General features: G+C 36.8%; 1 protein-coding gene across 1 annotated transcript in view; it reads left to right on the top strand.

The window, feature by feature from the left end:
* LOC126457922 (esterase FE4-like) overlaps positions 1 to 15,067 on the top strand; it is a 177,099-nt gene that overhangs the window by 136,860 nt on the left and 25,172 nt on the right. The window contains exons 7-8 of the mRNA XM_050094616.1: positions 6,718 to 6,887; positions 8,816 to 8,966. Coding sequence (XP_049950573.1) covers positions 6,718 to 6,887; positions 8,816 to 8,966 — 321 coding nt within the window. The remainder of the gene's footprint in view (positions 1 to 6,717; positions 6,888 to 8,815; positions 8,967 to 15,067) is intronic.

Here is a 15,067-nt window from a genome sequence, read left to right as displayed (position 1 = left end):
TGTTGGCAGCTGAGGGTTTCAATTAATTATCATTTATTCTAGAGAAGGTGCACAGTCATCAATGGTATCTGTTCTTTTGAGAATAGTTACTATATGCCTATGTTTGATGCTAGTAGACTTCCCCTGGCCAGGAATGCCCTTCTTGCCTGTTCTAGTCTGCTTTTGATGTCCTCCTTGCTCTGTCCATTATTGGTTATTTTGCTACCTACGTAGCAGAATTCCTTAAATCTATCTACTTTGTGAACATCGACACTGATGTTAAGCTTCTTGCTGTTCTCATTTCTGATACTTCTCATTACTTTCGTCTTCCTTCAATTTACTCTCAATCCATATTCTGTACTCAGATTGTTCATTCCATTCAGCAGATCATGTAATTCTTCTTCACTTTCACTCAGGATAGCAATGTCATCAGCGAATTGTATCATTGGTAAACATTCACCTTGAATTTTTATTCCACTACTGAAACTTTCTTTTATTTCCATCATTGCTTCCTCAGTGTACAGACTGAACAGACTACATCCTCGTCTTACACCCTCTGTAATCCTAGCACTTCGTTCTTGGTCATCCACTCTTCTTATTCCCTTTTGGCTCTTGTACATATTGTATATTACCATTCTCTCCCTATAGCCTACCCCTATTTTTCTCAGAATTTTAGACATCTTACACTATTTTACACTGTTAAATGATTTTTCCAGGTTGACAAATCCTAGGAACATGTCTTGATTTTTCTTTAGTCTTGCTTCCATTATCAACCGCAACATCAGAATTGCCTCTCTGGTGCCTTTACCTTTCCTAAAGCCAAACTGACTGTCATTTAAAATATCCTCAATTTTCTTTTCCATCCTTCTGTATATTATTCTTGTCAGAAACTTGGATGTATGAGCTGTTAAGCTGACTGTGTGATAATTCTCTCACTTGTTGGCCTTGCAGTCTTCAGAATTATGTGGATGATATTTTTCCGAAAGTCAGAAGGTATGTCGCCAGACTCATACATTCTGCACACCACATGAATAGTCATTTTGTTGCCTCTTCCTGCAGTGATTTTAGAAATTCTGATGGAATGTTGTCTATCCCTTCTGTCTTATTTTTTCTTAAGTCTTCCAATGCTCTCTTAAGTTCTGATTCTAATACTAGACTCCCTATCTCTTCTAAATCAACTGCTGTTTTTTCTTCTATCACATCAGACAAATCTTCCCCCTCATACAGACCTTCAATGAACTTTTACCATCTGCCTGCTCTTTCTTCTGCATTCAGTGGTGGCATTCCCTTTGCACTCTTAATGTTACCACCCTTGCTTTTAATTTCACTGAAGGTTATTTTCACTTTCCTACATGCTGAGTCAATCCTTATGAAAATAATTTCTTTTTTTGATTTCTTCACATTTTTCATGCAGCCATTTCATATTAGCTTCCCTGCACTTCCTATTTATTTCATTCCTCAGTAACTTGTATTTCTGTAATCCTGACTTTCTCTGAACAATTTTGCACTTCCTTCTTTTTCTTCGTAAACCATGGTTTCTTTGCAGTTACCTTCTTTGTACCTGTATTTTTCTTTCCAACTTCTGTGATGGTCCTTTTTAGAGATGTCCATTTGTCTTCAAATGTACTGCCTACTGAGCTATTCCTTATTGCTGTATCTATAGCCTTAGAGATCCTCAAACATATCTTGTCATTCCTTAGTACTTCTGTATCCCATTTCTTTGCATATTGATTCTTCCTGATTAATGTCTTAAACTTCAGCCTGCTCTTCATCACTACAATATTGTGATCTGTATCTATATCTGCTCCTGGGTGTGCCTTACAATCCAGTATCTGGTTTCAGAATCTCTGTCTAACCATGATGTGATATACCTGAAGTCTTCCCATATCACTTGGCCTATTCCAAGTATACCTCCTCCTCTTGTGATTCTAGAACAGATAATTTACTATTACTAGCTGAAATTTATTACAGAACTCAATTAGTCTTTCTCCTCTCTAATTCCTAGTAGCAAGCCTATATTCTCCTGTAACATTTTCTTCTATTCCTTTCCCAACGACTGCATTCCAGTCCCCCATGACAATTATATTTTCATCTCCCTTTACTTACTGTATTACCCTTTCAGTATCCTCATATACTTTTTCTATCTCTTCATCTTCAGCTTGCGAAATCAGCATATATACCTGAACTATCACTGTCAGTGTTGGTTTGCTGTCGATTCTGATAAGAAAACCCTAGCATTGAACTATTCACAGTAATTCACTCTCTGCCCTACGTTCCTATTCATAATGAATCTTACTCCTGTTATACCATTTTCTGTTGCTGTTGATATTACCCTATACTCATCTGAACAGAAAACCTTGTCTTCTTTCCATATCACTTCATTAGCCCTTACTATATCTAGATTGAGCCTTTGCTTTTCCCTTTTAAGGTTTTCTAGTTTCCGTAACATGTTCAAGCTTCTGACATTCCATGCCCAGACTTCTACAATCCTTTTGTTGCTTATTCAATCTTTTTCTCATGGTCACCTTCTCTTTGGCAGCCCCCTTCTGGAAATCTGAATGGGGGACTATTCTGGAATCTTTTGCCAATGGAGAGATCATCATGACACTTTTTTCAGTTACAAGCTACATGTCCTGTGGATAAATGTTGTGTTTTTTTTTTAGTGGTTTCTGTTTCCTTCTGCATCCTCATGCAATTGATCATCACTGATACATCTGCCTGTAGGGACAGTTTGCCACCCCAAGGAAAGAGCGTGCCCTGAATCTCTGTCCACTCCTCTGCCATCTTTGACAAGGCCATAGGCAGAATGAGGGTGACTTTTTATGCTCACAGTCTTCATCACCAGTGCTGATTATTAATCAAAATTTAAGCCATGGCAGGTTTTGAGCACAGGACCGAAGACATTTTCATTACTAATCAAAGACGCTAGCCCTAGACCACAAGCGCTTCTACATCTACCTGCATATATTCTGCAAGCCACTACACATGTGAGGAAGGTACTTTGTATTATTATTAGTTATTCCTGAGCTATTCCCTTTGTGTGTGAAACAACAGAAGGTAGTTTGCCCATATATCTCAGCACCCCCTGCTTTATTATTTTGTGAGATAATATGATATAGACAGATGATCTCTAGCACAGACTTCCTCAAGTTTTAGTTCTTTAAATTTATCGAAGAGGGTTTGATGAGAACAATCTTGCCTTCCTCAAGATTGTCTTTTAAGTTCCCTGAATGTCTTTGTTATACCTTTGTATAGGATGAAACATTTGTTACTATCTCAACAGTGTGTTTATGACTTTGTACAATCAGTACAGTCATGTCTTACATGGAGAGGACTCCAAATACTGTAGGGGCACTCTAGGTCTGATCCCATCTGATAATACCCATTCAAGTAGTTTGAAAATTTTGTTCATAAACACACTTGATTAGAAATTAGTTACTCTCAAGCCACATCATGATAAAACCATGGAACAACACCTTTAGCCTTATTACTGCCCTCGGTTTGTGAAGAAAGAGAGTCTACAAATTTGGTCAGGCATGCCATTTCCAGCTGAAAACACTTATTGATGATTAGATCCTATAAAGCTACCAAAATGGAGAGACTTTAATTGCTAAGTTTCACCCACTGTTTCAAATAGTCCCAGACCTTTTAATGGGATTAAAGTTAAGTGGTTTAAAGGGCAGGGTGCAACAAATTGCCATGATTTTGTATGGCCAAGAGTCCTATTTTACCAGGCTCAAGCAGTCCTCTTTGGCTAGGCTCAAGCAGTTGACCTGAAATGACTTTCCCAAGAGAAAATGAGTCTACATGTTGACGTCTTGCCACACCTACACCTAAATGTATGCTGTGTCCCAGAAACTGTTTCATTTCTTTTAAATAAATAATCTACATCAAACACATACTGTTCAGTGGACTAATGCTTCATCATGTCTAAGTGGCTTTGAACTGAAGTTTGAAGTCATAACAATCAGCTTGCTATTTACTGGTTTATATACATCATATCTTACTGGCTTTGATTGCAGTTTATATGAAGTCATAACATTCAGCATGCAGTTTACTTGTGTAAAGTCTGGCACAGTCACAATGACGTGTGTGTGTGTGTGTGTGTGTGTGTGTGTGTGTGTGTGTATTGTATTGTATTATATTGTATCATTTTATCGATCCTCCTTATCATTTTTCTTCATAGGCACAAAGTGATATTCGGCATGTCAGTTGTTACAATATGCCAAGATGTGACAACATGAATTAATGTGATAATTATAAACTGTAAACTGCTGCAAATATACATAAATTTACATAAACAAAAACTGTATGCAAAGTCAGACATGCAATGATATTTAGTTTTTTTTTCAGTTCAAATTGTGACTAGATCTCACAAAAATGTATGTGCTAGGTTAACTATACTTATAATAGAATCTATAAAAATTACTATAGTCAGAAAAATAAAAGGATGTTTCCTATCCTTACTGCATTACATTGACCATAGCTTACATCTTCTTTTCTTCTTCTTCTTCTTCTTCTCTCTCTCTCTCTCTCTCTCTCTCTCTCTCTCTCTCCTTACAATTAATCTAGTTAACAAAAGCAATAGGATGTTTACAATTTTTGCAGCATCTTTATGATCATAGTTTACAACTTAAGCTTTTGTATAAATGGTATAAATTTGAAAATTAAAAGTTGTTTGCAATTTATGTGATGTGATGATGAAAATTTGTTGTGTGATATTCCATTTTTGTGTTGATAAGCGTTCAAATTTTGCAACCTGTTTTATTGTCTTTATATGCTCAGGTGATTTATTATATACTTTCTTCCTGCATGGAATGGGGCATTCCATTTTAGAGTTACTTATGTTGTTTGCATGTAGGTCCTTTTTTATGTTACATGAACTGAAGTCTTGATTTTTGTTTTTTTGAAAGAGGCCTACACGTGTTTTGGCTCATGTCCTTCTGTTGCATTGTATTGTATGATATTCTCCATTAGTCCTTTTCAATCATTTTTTAGCTGCAAATACATTATCATATTGAACATTAGAAAACCCAAAGAAAGTTTTGTATTTTGAAGAGATAACTTATTCTGTTTACATGGTATGGTTAATCCACATTTCACTTTTTTATGTACTTTAAGATTATTATATTGTAATGAGACCATGTGTTGAAGATATACTATGCTGTAAATACTGATTATATAGACAAGTGGAAATATACAAACATCAAAAAAGGTTTGCATCACCTCAGTTCTGAGAGTTCTGGAACATGTACAGAAAAATGGAATAGAGATCAACATAAACATCATTTCAACCCTTCATATTGCTCATTGAAACCATATATTGCATATTGTACCACCACACAGCAAGACCTTCAGAGGTGGTGGTCCAGCTTGCTGTACACACCAGTACCTCTAATACCCAGTAGCGCATCCTCCTGCATTGATGCATGCCTGTAATCATTGTGGCATACTATCCACAAGTTCATCCACAGGTCCAGATTGTCCCACTCTTCAATGGTGATTTGGCATAGATTCCTCAGAGTGGTTGGTGGGTTGTGTCATCCATAAACAGCCCTTTTCAATCTATCCCAGGCATGTTCCATAGGGTTCATGTCTGGAGAACATGCTGGCCACTCTAGTCAAGTGATGTTGTTATCCTGAAGGAAGTCTTTCACAAGATGTGCATGATGATGAATGTCTCGCCAATATTCTGTCGATATGGCTGCACCATCAGTCGGAGGATGGCATTCACGTATTGTACAGCTGTTACGATGCCTTCCATGACCACTGGTGGCATACATCGGCCTCACATAATGTCACCTCAAAACAGCAGGGAATCTCCACCTTGATGCACTTGCTGGACTGTGTGTCTAAGGTGTTCAGTCTGACCAGGTTGCCTCCAAACACGTCTCCGATGATTGTCTGGTTGAAGGCTTATTCGACACTCATCGATGAAGAGAAAGTGATGCCAATCCTGAGCAGTCCATTTTGCATGTTGCTGGGCCCATCTGTACCGTGCTGCATGGTGTTGTGGTTGCAAAGATGGACCTCACAATGGACATTGGGATGAAGTTGTGCATCATGCAGCCTATTGCACACAGTTTGATCATAACACGATGTCCTGCACAAAAAGCATTATTCAACATGGTGGCATTGCTGTCAGGGCTCCTCTGAGCCATAATCTGTAGGTAGTGGTCATCCATTGCAGTAGTAGCACTTGGGCAGCCTGAGTGAGGCATGTCATGGACAGTTGCTGTCTCGCTGTATCTCCTCCAAGTCTGAACGACATCACTTTGGTTACCTCCGAGATGCCTGGACACTTCCCTTGTTGAGAGCCCTTCCTGGCACAAAGTAATAATGCCGACATGTTTCAACTGTGGTACTGAACATCTAGGCATGGTTGAACTATAGACATCACGAGCCATGTATCTACTTTCTGGTGGAATGACTGGAAGTGATTGGCTGTTGGACCCCCTCCGTCTAATATTCACTGCTCGTGCATGGTTGCTTACATCTTTGGGTGGAATTAGTGACATCTCTGAACAGTCAAAGGTACTGTGTCTGTGATACAATGTCCACAGTCAATGTCTGTCTTCAGGAGTTCTGGGAACCGGGGTGATGCCAAACTTTTTTTGATTGTTGTATTTAGTGTACAGGTGTGTGTGTGTGTGTATGTGTGTGTGTGTGTGTGTGTGTGTGTGTGTGTGTGTGTGTGTGAACTACAAGTAATTCTTCAGTTTTCCATGTATGTTACAGAAGCAATTCAGGATACTTCAATCCTCACAAAACATTTTGAAGCAACTGTGGAAATCATGAGGAATTTCTCTATAAATCATGTGAGCCATGATTCATTGAAAGATCAAATAAAAAAATTCTATTTCAGTGACAAACCTATTTCAGAAGAAATGTTAGACCAATATGCAGATGTATGTATTACTTAAATATACTTATATAGTATATAACGATTAGAGAGAGACAGAGAGAGAGGAGGAGAGGCAGAGAGAGAGAGAGAGAGAGAGAGAGAGAGAGAGAGAGAGAAGGAGAGGCAGAGAGAGAGAGAGAGAGAGAGAGAGAGAGAGAGAGAGAGAGAGAGAGATTTTACATCAATATGCTGATTATGTATTACTTAAATGTTCTTATATAGCAACAAAAATATTCAGTTATTTCATATTCAGTTATTGATAATATAATGTAAATGGATAGATAAAAAAATCTACTTACCAAGTGGTGGCAGAAGAACACACACACAAATTTACAAGCTTTTGGAGCCAGTGGCTACATCTTCTGGCAGAAGGGTTGAAGGGGAAGGAAGAGGGGTGAAGGAAAAGGACTGGAGAGGTTTAGCAAAAGGGATACAGTTTGGAAATGTCACCCAGAACCCCAGGTCAGGGGAGACTTACCAGACAGGATGAGAAGTTTTTGCAAACAAGAATATCTTCTATTGTTACCTGCACTTTTGAAGGTGAATGTTGCAACCCACATTTTCATATTGTCTTCATCATCCATCTGTGGTCATAAGTTTGGGACACCATGCATGCCTGTTAAACCACTGAGACAACTTTCTTGGGAATTTTTGTCATATTTTATTAATTTCTTCAATGGTTTTGCATTGGGCTTCTTCCCCCACATTCTCAAAACAGCACAGTCTCAAATAGCTAGCGAAAAACTGACAGAAAGAAATTGATCATCTTTTAAAGATAACTGATTATGGACTGTATTTTTCTTAAGTATGATAGATGTATGACAAGAAAAGAAATACTACATAGTAACCATAATAATGATGGTAATTAAGGTGGCCATTCATACTGGTTTTAACAATGCAATACTGATTTTTTGGTTATTGTCCTGGTTAACTGTGAAATAAAACCAATACGGTTGTCAAATAAAGAAAAATAGGAAGCTTTTAAACATCAAATGCACATTTTGTTTTGCAAAATTACCTTTATAGTATAAATAAATAATGAACATTTTATGGCATTTGTTCTCTTAAATTTAAAAGAAATACAAAGACAAATAGATGTAAAACTGATGTCTGAGCTGTATCAAGTGTACTTGTTTTATATTTTTAAAAATGGTTGTATGATAATGCATGGAATATCAGTGACTAATGACAATACAGTAAATATATAATACTATTAACCTGCAGTCCTCTCCAGTCAAGTAAGCAAGTGATTAATGTGCTCTTCAGCACACACTTTGGCATCACAAATACTATTCTCCTTATGCATCTTTTTTAGTCTCCTTCACAACCATTCTGCACCATTTGTGTCCACATTAATATAAAAACATAGAGAACAGGAGTCTAACCTAGAAGAACAAGGATAGTTGTAAAGAAAATGTAGCATGTCAGTGGTTTATTGGGAGTTGAGCAGAGTGTCCTCACAGAAGCTGCCCGAATCACCACTGATTAGTGGTGTTCTTGCTGGAACGGACCAGACTTGTGGGGTTTTTGCCAAATTACCATATTTTTAGAGGTTTATTCAGTATGAATTGAGGTTGTGTAATCATGTATATAATGTTGGACACTACATGGTGGCACCTATAACCCTTTTTTTTTTTAATGAGGTTTTTGCTACCAACCACTTAATTACATATTTATGCCAATCTCCTCTTTGCCACAAGCTGACATGCTGTTGTAGAATGTGAACTAAAAGGAAATGAACTCAAATACAAAATGCACGTATTAATATAATTATTCTATTCATATCACAATGTTATTAAAGTACATGTTATGAATTAACCATTAGCTTAAATATCATTGGACACTAAATCAGTGATACAATGTTTCTTGTTCATAATCAGTGAAATATATTGACTGTTGATATTACTTCAGTCTCTTTCTGATCTCTTTCAGTTCCAAACAGATGCATACTTTGGTTTAGGTGTACATGAAGCTGCGCTATTCAACGCAGTGAATTCATCATTACCAACATATCGTTACATATTTTCATATAGTGGTGGTATTAATATGGGAAAAGTGTTTTCAGGTGCTTCACATATGCCAGGTAAGTACCTAAAGGAGGACTCATTACTTGCCTTTTAAACTGTGGTATTTAATTTTTGTATTGCATGAGATTGAGATTCAATTACATTGTTAATTTATCATAAGTAACTAAAGGCAGACTTTTTTCTGTACAGACACTCTCATGAATAACAGAATTAGAGACACCCACTTTCACTCTGTGGCTCTGTTGGTGCCAGTGACACATCATGTCATGAACTTGACAAGAGACAGAGTGTTGGTAACTGATACTGATCGATGACCACCTGACTCCAATCCACAACACCTGAAGATTGACTAAAGCTATGCCAAGGGTGCACGCATCTCATTCAGTGGTGAAATGATAATTAAATCAAGAACCTCAGCTGCTGACAGGCATTGATATACTTCAACGGGGACACTTGAAAATGTGTGCCCTGACCGGGACTCGAACCTGGGCTCCCCTGCTTACATGGCAAATGCTGTATCCATCTGAGCCACCGAGGGCACTGAGGATAGTGTGACTGCAGGGATTTATCCCTTGCACGCTCCCCGTGAGACCCACATTCCCAACTTAATGTCCACACACTACATTCGTATTACTCACAGCAGACAATCTTACCGAGTCCTGTAAGAGTTCAGGCAATGCATGTGCATCTGCACAGAAGAAGGTCAGTGGCCGGTTAGCCTTAACTATATGAAGATGGTATTTGTTCTTTCGGACATGTCTGAAGGAACAGATACCATCAGTGATTGTGCAGCTCTCTAGAATGAAATGATAATGAAATCATGACCCTAAGCTGGCAGCAGGCGTTAATATACTTCAACAGGGACAGTTGAAAATGTGTGCCCATGGCAAATGCTCTATCCATCTGAGCCACCGAGGGCACTGAGGATAGTGTGACTGCAGGGATTTATCCCTTGCACGCTCCCCATGAGACCCACATTCCCAACTTAATGTCCACACACTACATTCATAGTGCCCCTGCCTATTACACTCATTACTTGTAGCAGACAATCTTACTGAGTCCCATAAGCATTCAGGCAATCCGTGTGCATCCGCACAGAAGAAGGTCAGTGGCCAGTTAGCCTGAACTATATGAAGGTGATATCTGTTCTTTTGGACTCTCTATTGACTAAAATCCTTAGTCTTTTGTATTCAGCTTTTCCTTGTTCATCAGTTGCATTTTTGCACAGTCTTCTGCTTTTGGGAAACTTAGTCTTCTGTTTGTGGGAAACTGGATAACATTTGCTATAATCCATTTCCTCTTGTTTTTAGGTTTGGTTTTCTCAACTATCTTTTCTGCTTCTTTATATATACCAGGTTTAATTTGTTCTCAGAGTTCTTTTACTCCACCATGTTGAAAATTTTTAGCTAGGTTGTATGATTCTTGTGTATAATGCCTTGCCAGTCCTGCAGTTTTCAGTTTTTCTATTTCCCATTTCTGTTTTACTATCTTTTTGTTCAGATATTTAAATCCAAATTAACTTTTCATTAGGAACAGGTTGCAGTCACTGTCTGTGTCTACAGGTGGATAGCTTCTGTAGCCTCTTACTTGGTTTGAAAATGTGATTTCACTAAAATGTAATCAACCTATTGCCTTCTTAAGTCTCCTGGGGCCTTTGAGGTGTATCTTCTTTACTTATGATATTGTAAAAAAGTATTTGCAACAACTAATTGGTGCCAGGAGCAGAATTCAATTAGTTGGGCTCCTTTTTAACTCTTCTTATAAGTCTGTAGTTACCCACAATCCCAGTGTCTGGTTCTTCACCCACACTCACATTCTAGTCCCTCATAAGAATCAGGTTTTCATCTCCCTCAATAAGTCTCATCACATTACTTATTTCTCTGCTAAAGTAATTGAGAGGATTATGTATGAGAGACTGTTGAGTTTCTTAAACAAATGCAAAATTCTAACCAATGCACAGAATGGGTTCAGGAAAAACAGGTCTACAGAAACAGCTGTACACCACTTCTTGGAACAGGTTTTAGCTGCAATGGATAATGAGAACTTAAACTGTGGAATATTTTTAGATCTATCCAAGGCATTTGACCTCATTATTCATGATAGTTTGCTACAGAAATTGTATTGCTATGGAGTCTGTGGAAAAACATACAGCTGGTTTCAATCATATGTGTGCAACGGATATCAAAGTGTTGAAATAATACATAATAGCACAAAATATTACTCAGCATATCAGAAAGTCAACTCTGGTGTACCCCAGGGTTCTGTTCTAAGCCCTCTGCTCTTCTTAGCTTTTATTAATGATTTTCCTAAACATCTAACAAGAGCAGAATCAGTACTTTTTGCGAATGATACAAGCCTTTTTATCAAGGGATTAGTGAAGCTGATCTACAAGAAAAAATAACTTCAACAGCTAATGAAGCAGCTAAATAGTTCAAGGACAATTCTTAATTATAAATGACAAAAAACCATTTGGATGAATTCTAGGCATATAAGGAACAAAGTAAAAAATAACATAAGAGTAGAGATTGGGAAAAGTCTAATATAACAAACTTCATTTACAAAATTTTTAGGTGTATGGCTGGACAATAGCTCAATATGGGAAAAACATGTTGAACTATTGAAAAAAGACTTAGTAAATACTGTTATATATTAAGAAAACTTAAAGAAAACCTCAATTTTGAAACAATACTATGTTCCTACTACTCTTACATACATAGTAATCTAAGATATGGTATTGTATTTTGGGGGAATAAAGGTTTCACAAAAAGTTGTTTAAGCTCCAAAAGAGAGCTGTTCATATTCTGAAGGGTGTTGCCTACAGAGATCCATGTAGAGGAATTTTTAAGGAGTTGAAAATTTAGACCCTCCCTAGTGTATTCATCTATGAATCAGTATGTTTCCTGAAGTCAAATAAAGAATTCTCTTCTCTAAACAGTGAAGCACACAACTATCAAACCAGAAACAGGCATGATTTCCATAGAAACATACATTCAAAATCCCTGTACCAAAATAGTGTGATATATCTACACAAAATAATGTTCAATGCTTTACCAAAAGAAATACGAAGCATACAGAACTTTTGAGATGGTGTTCAAGTGTTTGTCTGGATGCTATAATGTCATCAAAATAATGTGTGTAGGATGGAACTTTCAGTGTCACTTGTTCAAGAAATCACTGAAACAATGCAGGAGCAGATGCACTTCTGAAGGGAAGGTACTGGTACTGACACAAGCCAATGTGCTTATTGACCATCAGAAGTTGAAGGTAAGCATCTGCTAAATCAATTCTGGAAAAGAATCATTCTTTTGTTAGGTGATCCACAAGCTCCTCAGTGGTGTGATAGCAAGAAAGACTCAATAAATGCCTCAGCATTAATTGTTACTTTAAGATCTGTACAAAGTCAGATCCTCATGTTCAATTTTGTAGCCATAACTGGAGGAGGTGGCCATTGGCCTGCAGAAATGGGTTTCAGGGGAGCAATATGATCCAGTCATTTGAATTCAAAAGTGACTTCATCACAAACAGTGTGAGGTTCTGGACTGCATGGTAGAACTTTGGTTGAGCATTTTCCTGGTTTGTAGTGTGTGCTTGAAAATTCTTTGCATGTTCCAGTGTGCCATCAAACAAATGTCCATGATTTGCACACAGCTGTTGAATACTGGCCTGGGAAACTTGTATAGTGGTAGAAAGCACATTATTTTGAATATACAAATCAAATGTATCCATGCCAAAAATATTGGGATTCAAACATGACTGCACTACCATGAATGTCATTAATGTAGCTGTACTTTTATATTTTGCCTGAACATGCACATTCTAATAACAGTGATATTTCTCCCATTGTAGGTCATGAAGTGTATATGTGTTTTCTGTAGCATATGGTGTCCCAATTGTTTGTAGGTACTCTGATTAATTAATGTGACTGAAGCACCAGTATCTAACTCAGATGGTGCAGTTTCATTGCAAATCCATAGTAATATGGACAGTTTACAATTAGTTCCCTGAATATGACTGTCACTTCCAAATTTTGGAAGACTGCCTTTGTCTGAATTGTGCTATTCACATATTTGAGGGGAGGTGGTCTGAATGAACAAAGTTTAGCACTGTGTGTGTAATTTGCAATTATTGCACTTGTGTTTACAATTACAGGAGGAATGGGTGAGAATTCAGAATGCGAGATTGTTAAGAATGTTCATTAATAACAACTTAAATTTGGTTCACACTGCTCTTTACACTGTGAGCAAATTGACAGATTGGAACTGACTGACTATTGTACAAACTTAAACACTGACTGTTGAAAGCCCTCTCAAACTGTTGATACTATTGATATAAATGTACCACATTCCAACACATGTCCTTACATTTATATTGCAGTTGAATAAAATTCAAAATTTCTTGAAATTTTCAACACTGACTGCCCCTGAATTGGTTTTGTATACTATAACAGACTTCCTCAAAAATATTCAAAATATCCATAATGAACTCAATATTGGAGAAAGCTTCTGACAATGCTACACAGAAAAAGTAGAAAATTTCATAACAGTTCCTTGTTTCTTCAAATAATCTAATTACATAGCTTGTTGTAGACTTACAATCTACACAATCACCTTCCCAGTCTGCACCTACAAAACAATCTAAGAATCAATATTTTCAGTCCTTCCATATGTTAACATCAAATCTTTTGTTTGAAACAAATATTTTAGTCCCCAAAGCATAAGGCAAATAAATATCATTGTAAGAATTGTGAAATATACTCAAATAGGTTACACTGTAACTTATGTCTCACCATGTTCCTGAGCTAGAGCACTTATCAGGTTCCTGTATTCAATATTATGACTTGCATCTTGTGCTGGTTCTAATTTCAGATTACCTTCCATTGATGTACTACACAACTTTGATGTTCATTCTGATAGTTCTTAGCTAGAGATTCAGTATAGCTTTCCTGACTAAGAGTCATTGAATCTTTCATATAATTTTAGTCATAATTATTCCAAGATAATTCTTCACTTTCTTTTGAAATTGCTTGGATACCATATTCTTGATTTATTACATTTTTCCTTTACTTTTACCACTAATGATGTAATTATATTGATCACATCATTCACAATCTTCAGTACATTAAGTCAATAATCGTATTTACTTCTTTGAAAACACAGAATTTTTTAAAATTCATCCAAACGGTCATACCATGCTCTAGGACTTTCTCACAAACAGTATAATGCCTTAAATAACTTTGCTTATTTCAACTCATACCTTGGGGGTTGCTTTACATTAATCTCTGAGAAAACTTTTCCATGACAAAATCTAGTCTGTACATTAATTTTTTGTACAATTAAACCCTTTTGACAAGAGTATGACAACAAAATTTCAATGCCAGTATCATAGCAACTGCTGAAAACATATCATCTGTAATTTATTTTTGTTAGAAGCTTCTTACAACTAATCTTGCTTTACAAGAGTTACTTGATTTTGTTGTAAAAACCCATTTTAAATCGAGAAATTTTACTTACCCTGGTTTCATTACTAGTTCCCAAGTTTTATTTATATTTAAGCATTCAGTTTCCTTACACATTGTTTGCTTCCAAACTTTTAACTCATTACTATTCATTGCCTCCTCAAAATTTTCTGGACTATTAGCACTATAAATGTTTACATAAATAATGTTACTTATGACTCAATCATTAAATCTATCAGGCATTCTATGTTCTCTAAATGACCTTCCCAACTCACATTCTTGTTCTTGTCTCTGGTTGTTTGGACCCCCTTTGGTAACCTTTTCTCCCATTTGCTCCAGTCCTTTAGATCAATACATCTGACATCTTCCACAGTATCAACATGCCTCACCATGATAACTTTCTTGTTAATCAATACTCTGTATCCAGCTTCACTGCAGCCCACTAAAATTCTCGAGTCTGCTTTATGACACTACTGTGGCTTTCTAAATTATCCTGGTACTCATAAAAAAATTCTACTTCCATACAGCTCTAAATGTTTAACATTAGTTTTCCTTCCAAATGCTATATAATAAGAAGTTTTTCTTTCAGTAGTATTAACTAAAGTTCTCTTTTTGAGGTACTGTATTCAGTTGCACAAACTACTTCGGCCCAGAATCTCCTATATGCTCCTGTTTCAGCTAATAAGCATCTTGAAATCTCCA

This window comes from Schistocerca serialis, chromosome 2 (genome assembly GCF_023864345.2).
Source record: "Schistocerca serialis cubense isolate TAMUIC-IGC-003099 chromosome 2, iqSchSeri2.2, whole genome shotgun sequence".
NCBI classification, from domain to species: domain Eukaryota; kingdom Metazoa; phylum Arthropoda; class Insecta; order Orthoptera; family Acrididae; genus Schistocerca; species Schistocerca serialis.
The sequence above is the reverse complement of the archived record's forward strand: the minus strand, read 5'-3'. Positions and strand labels throughout refer to the sequence as shown.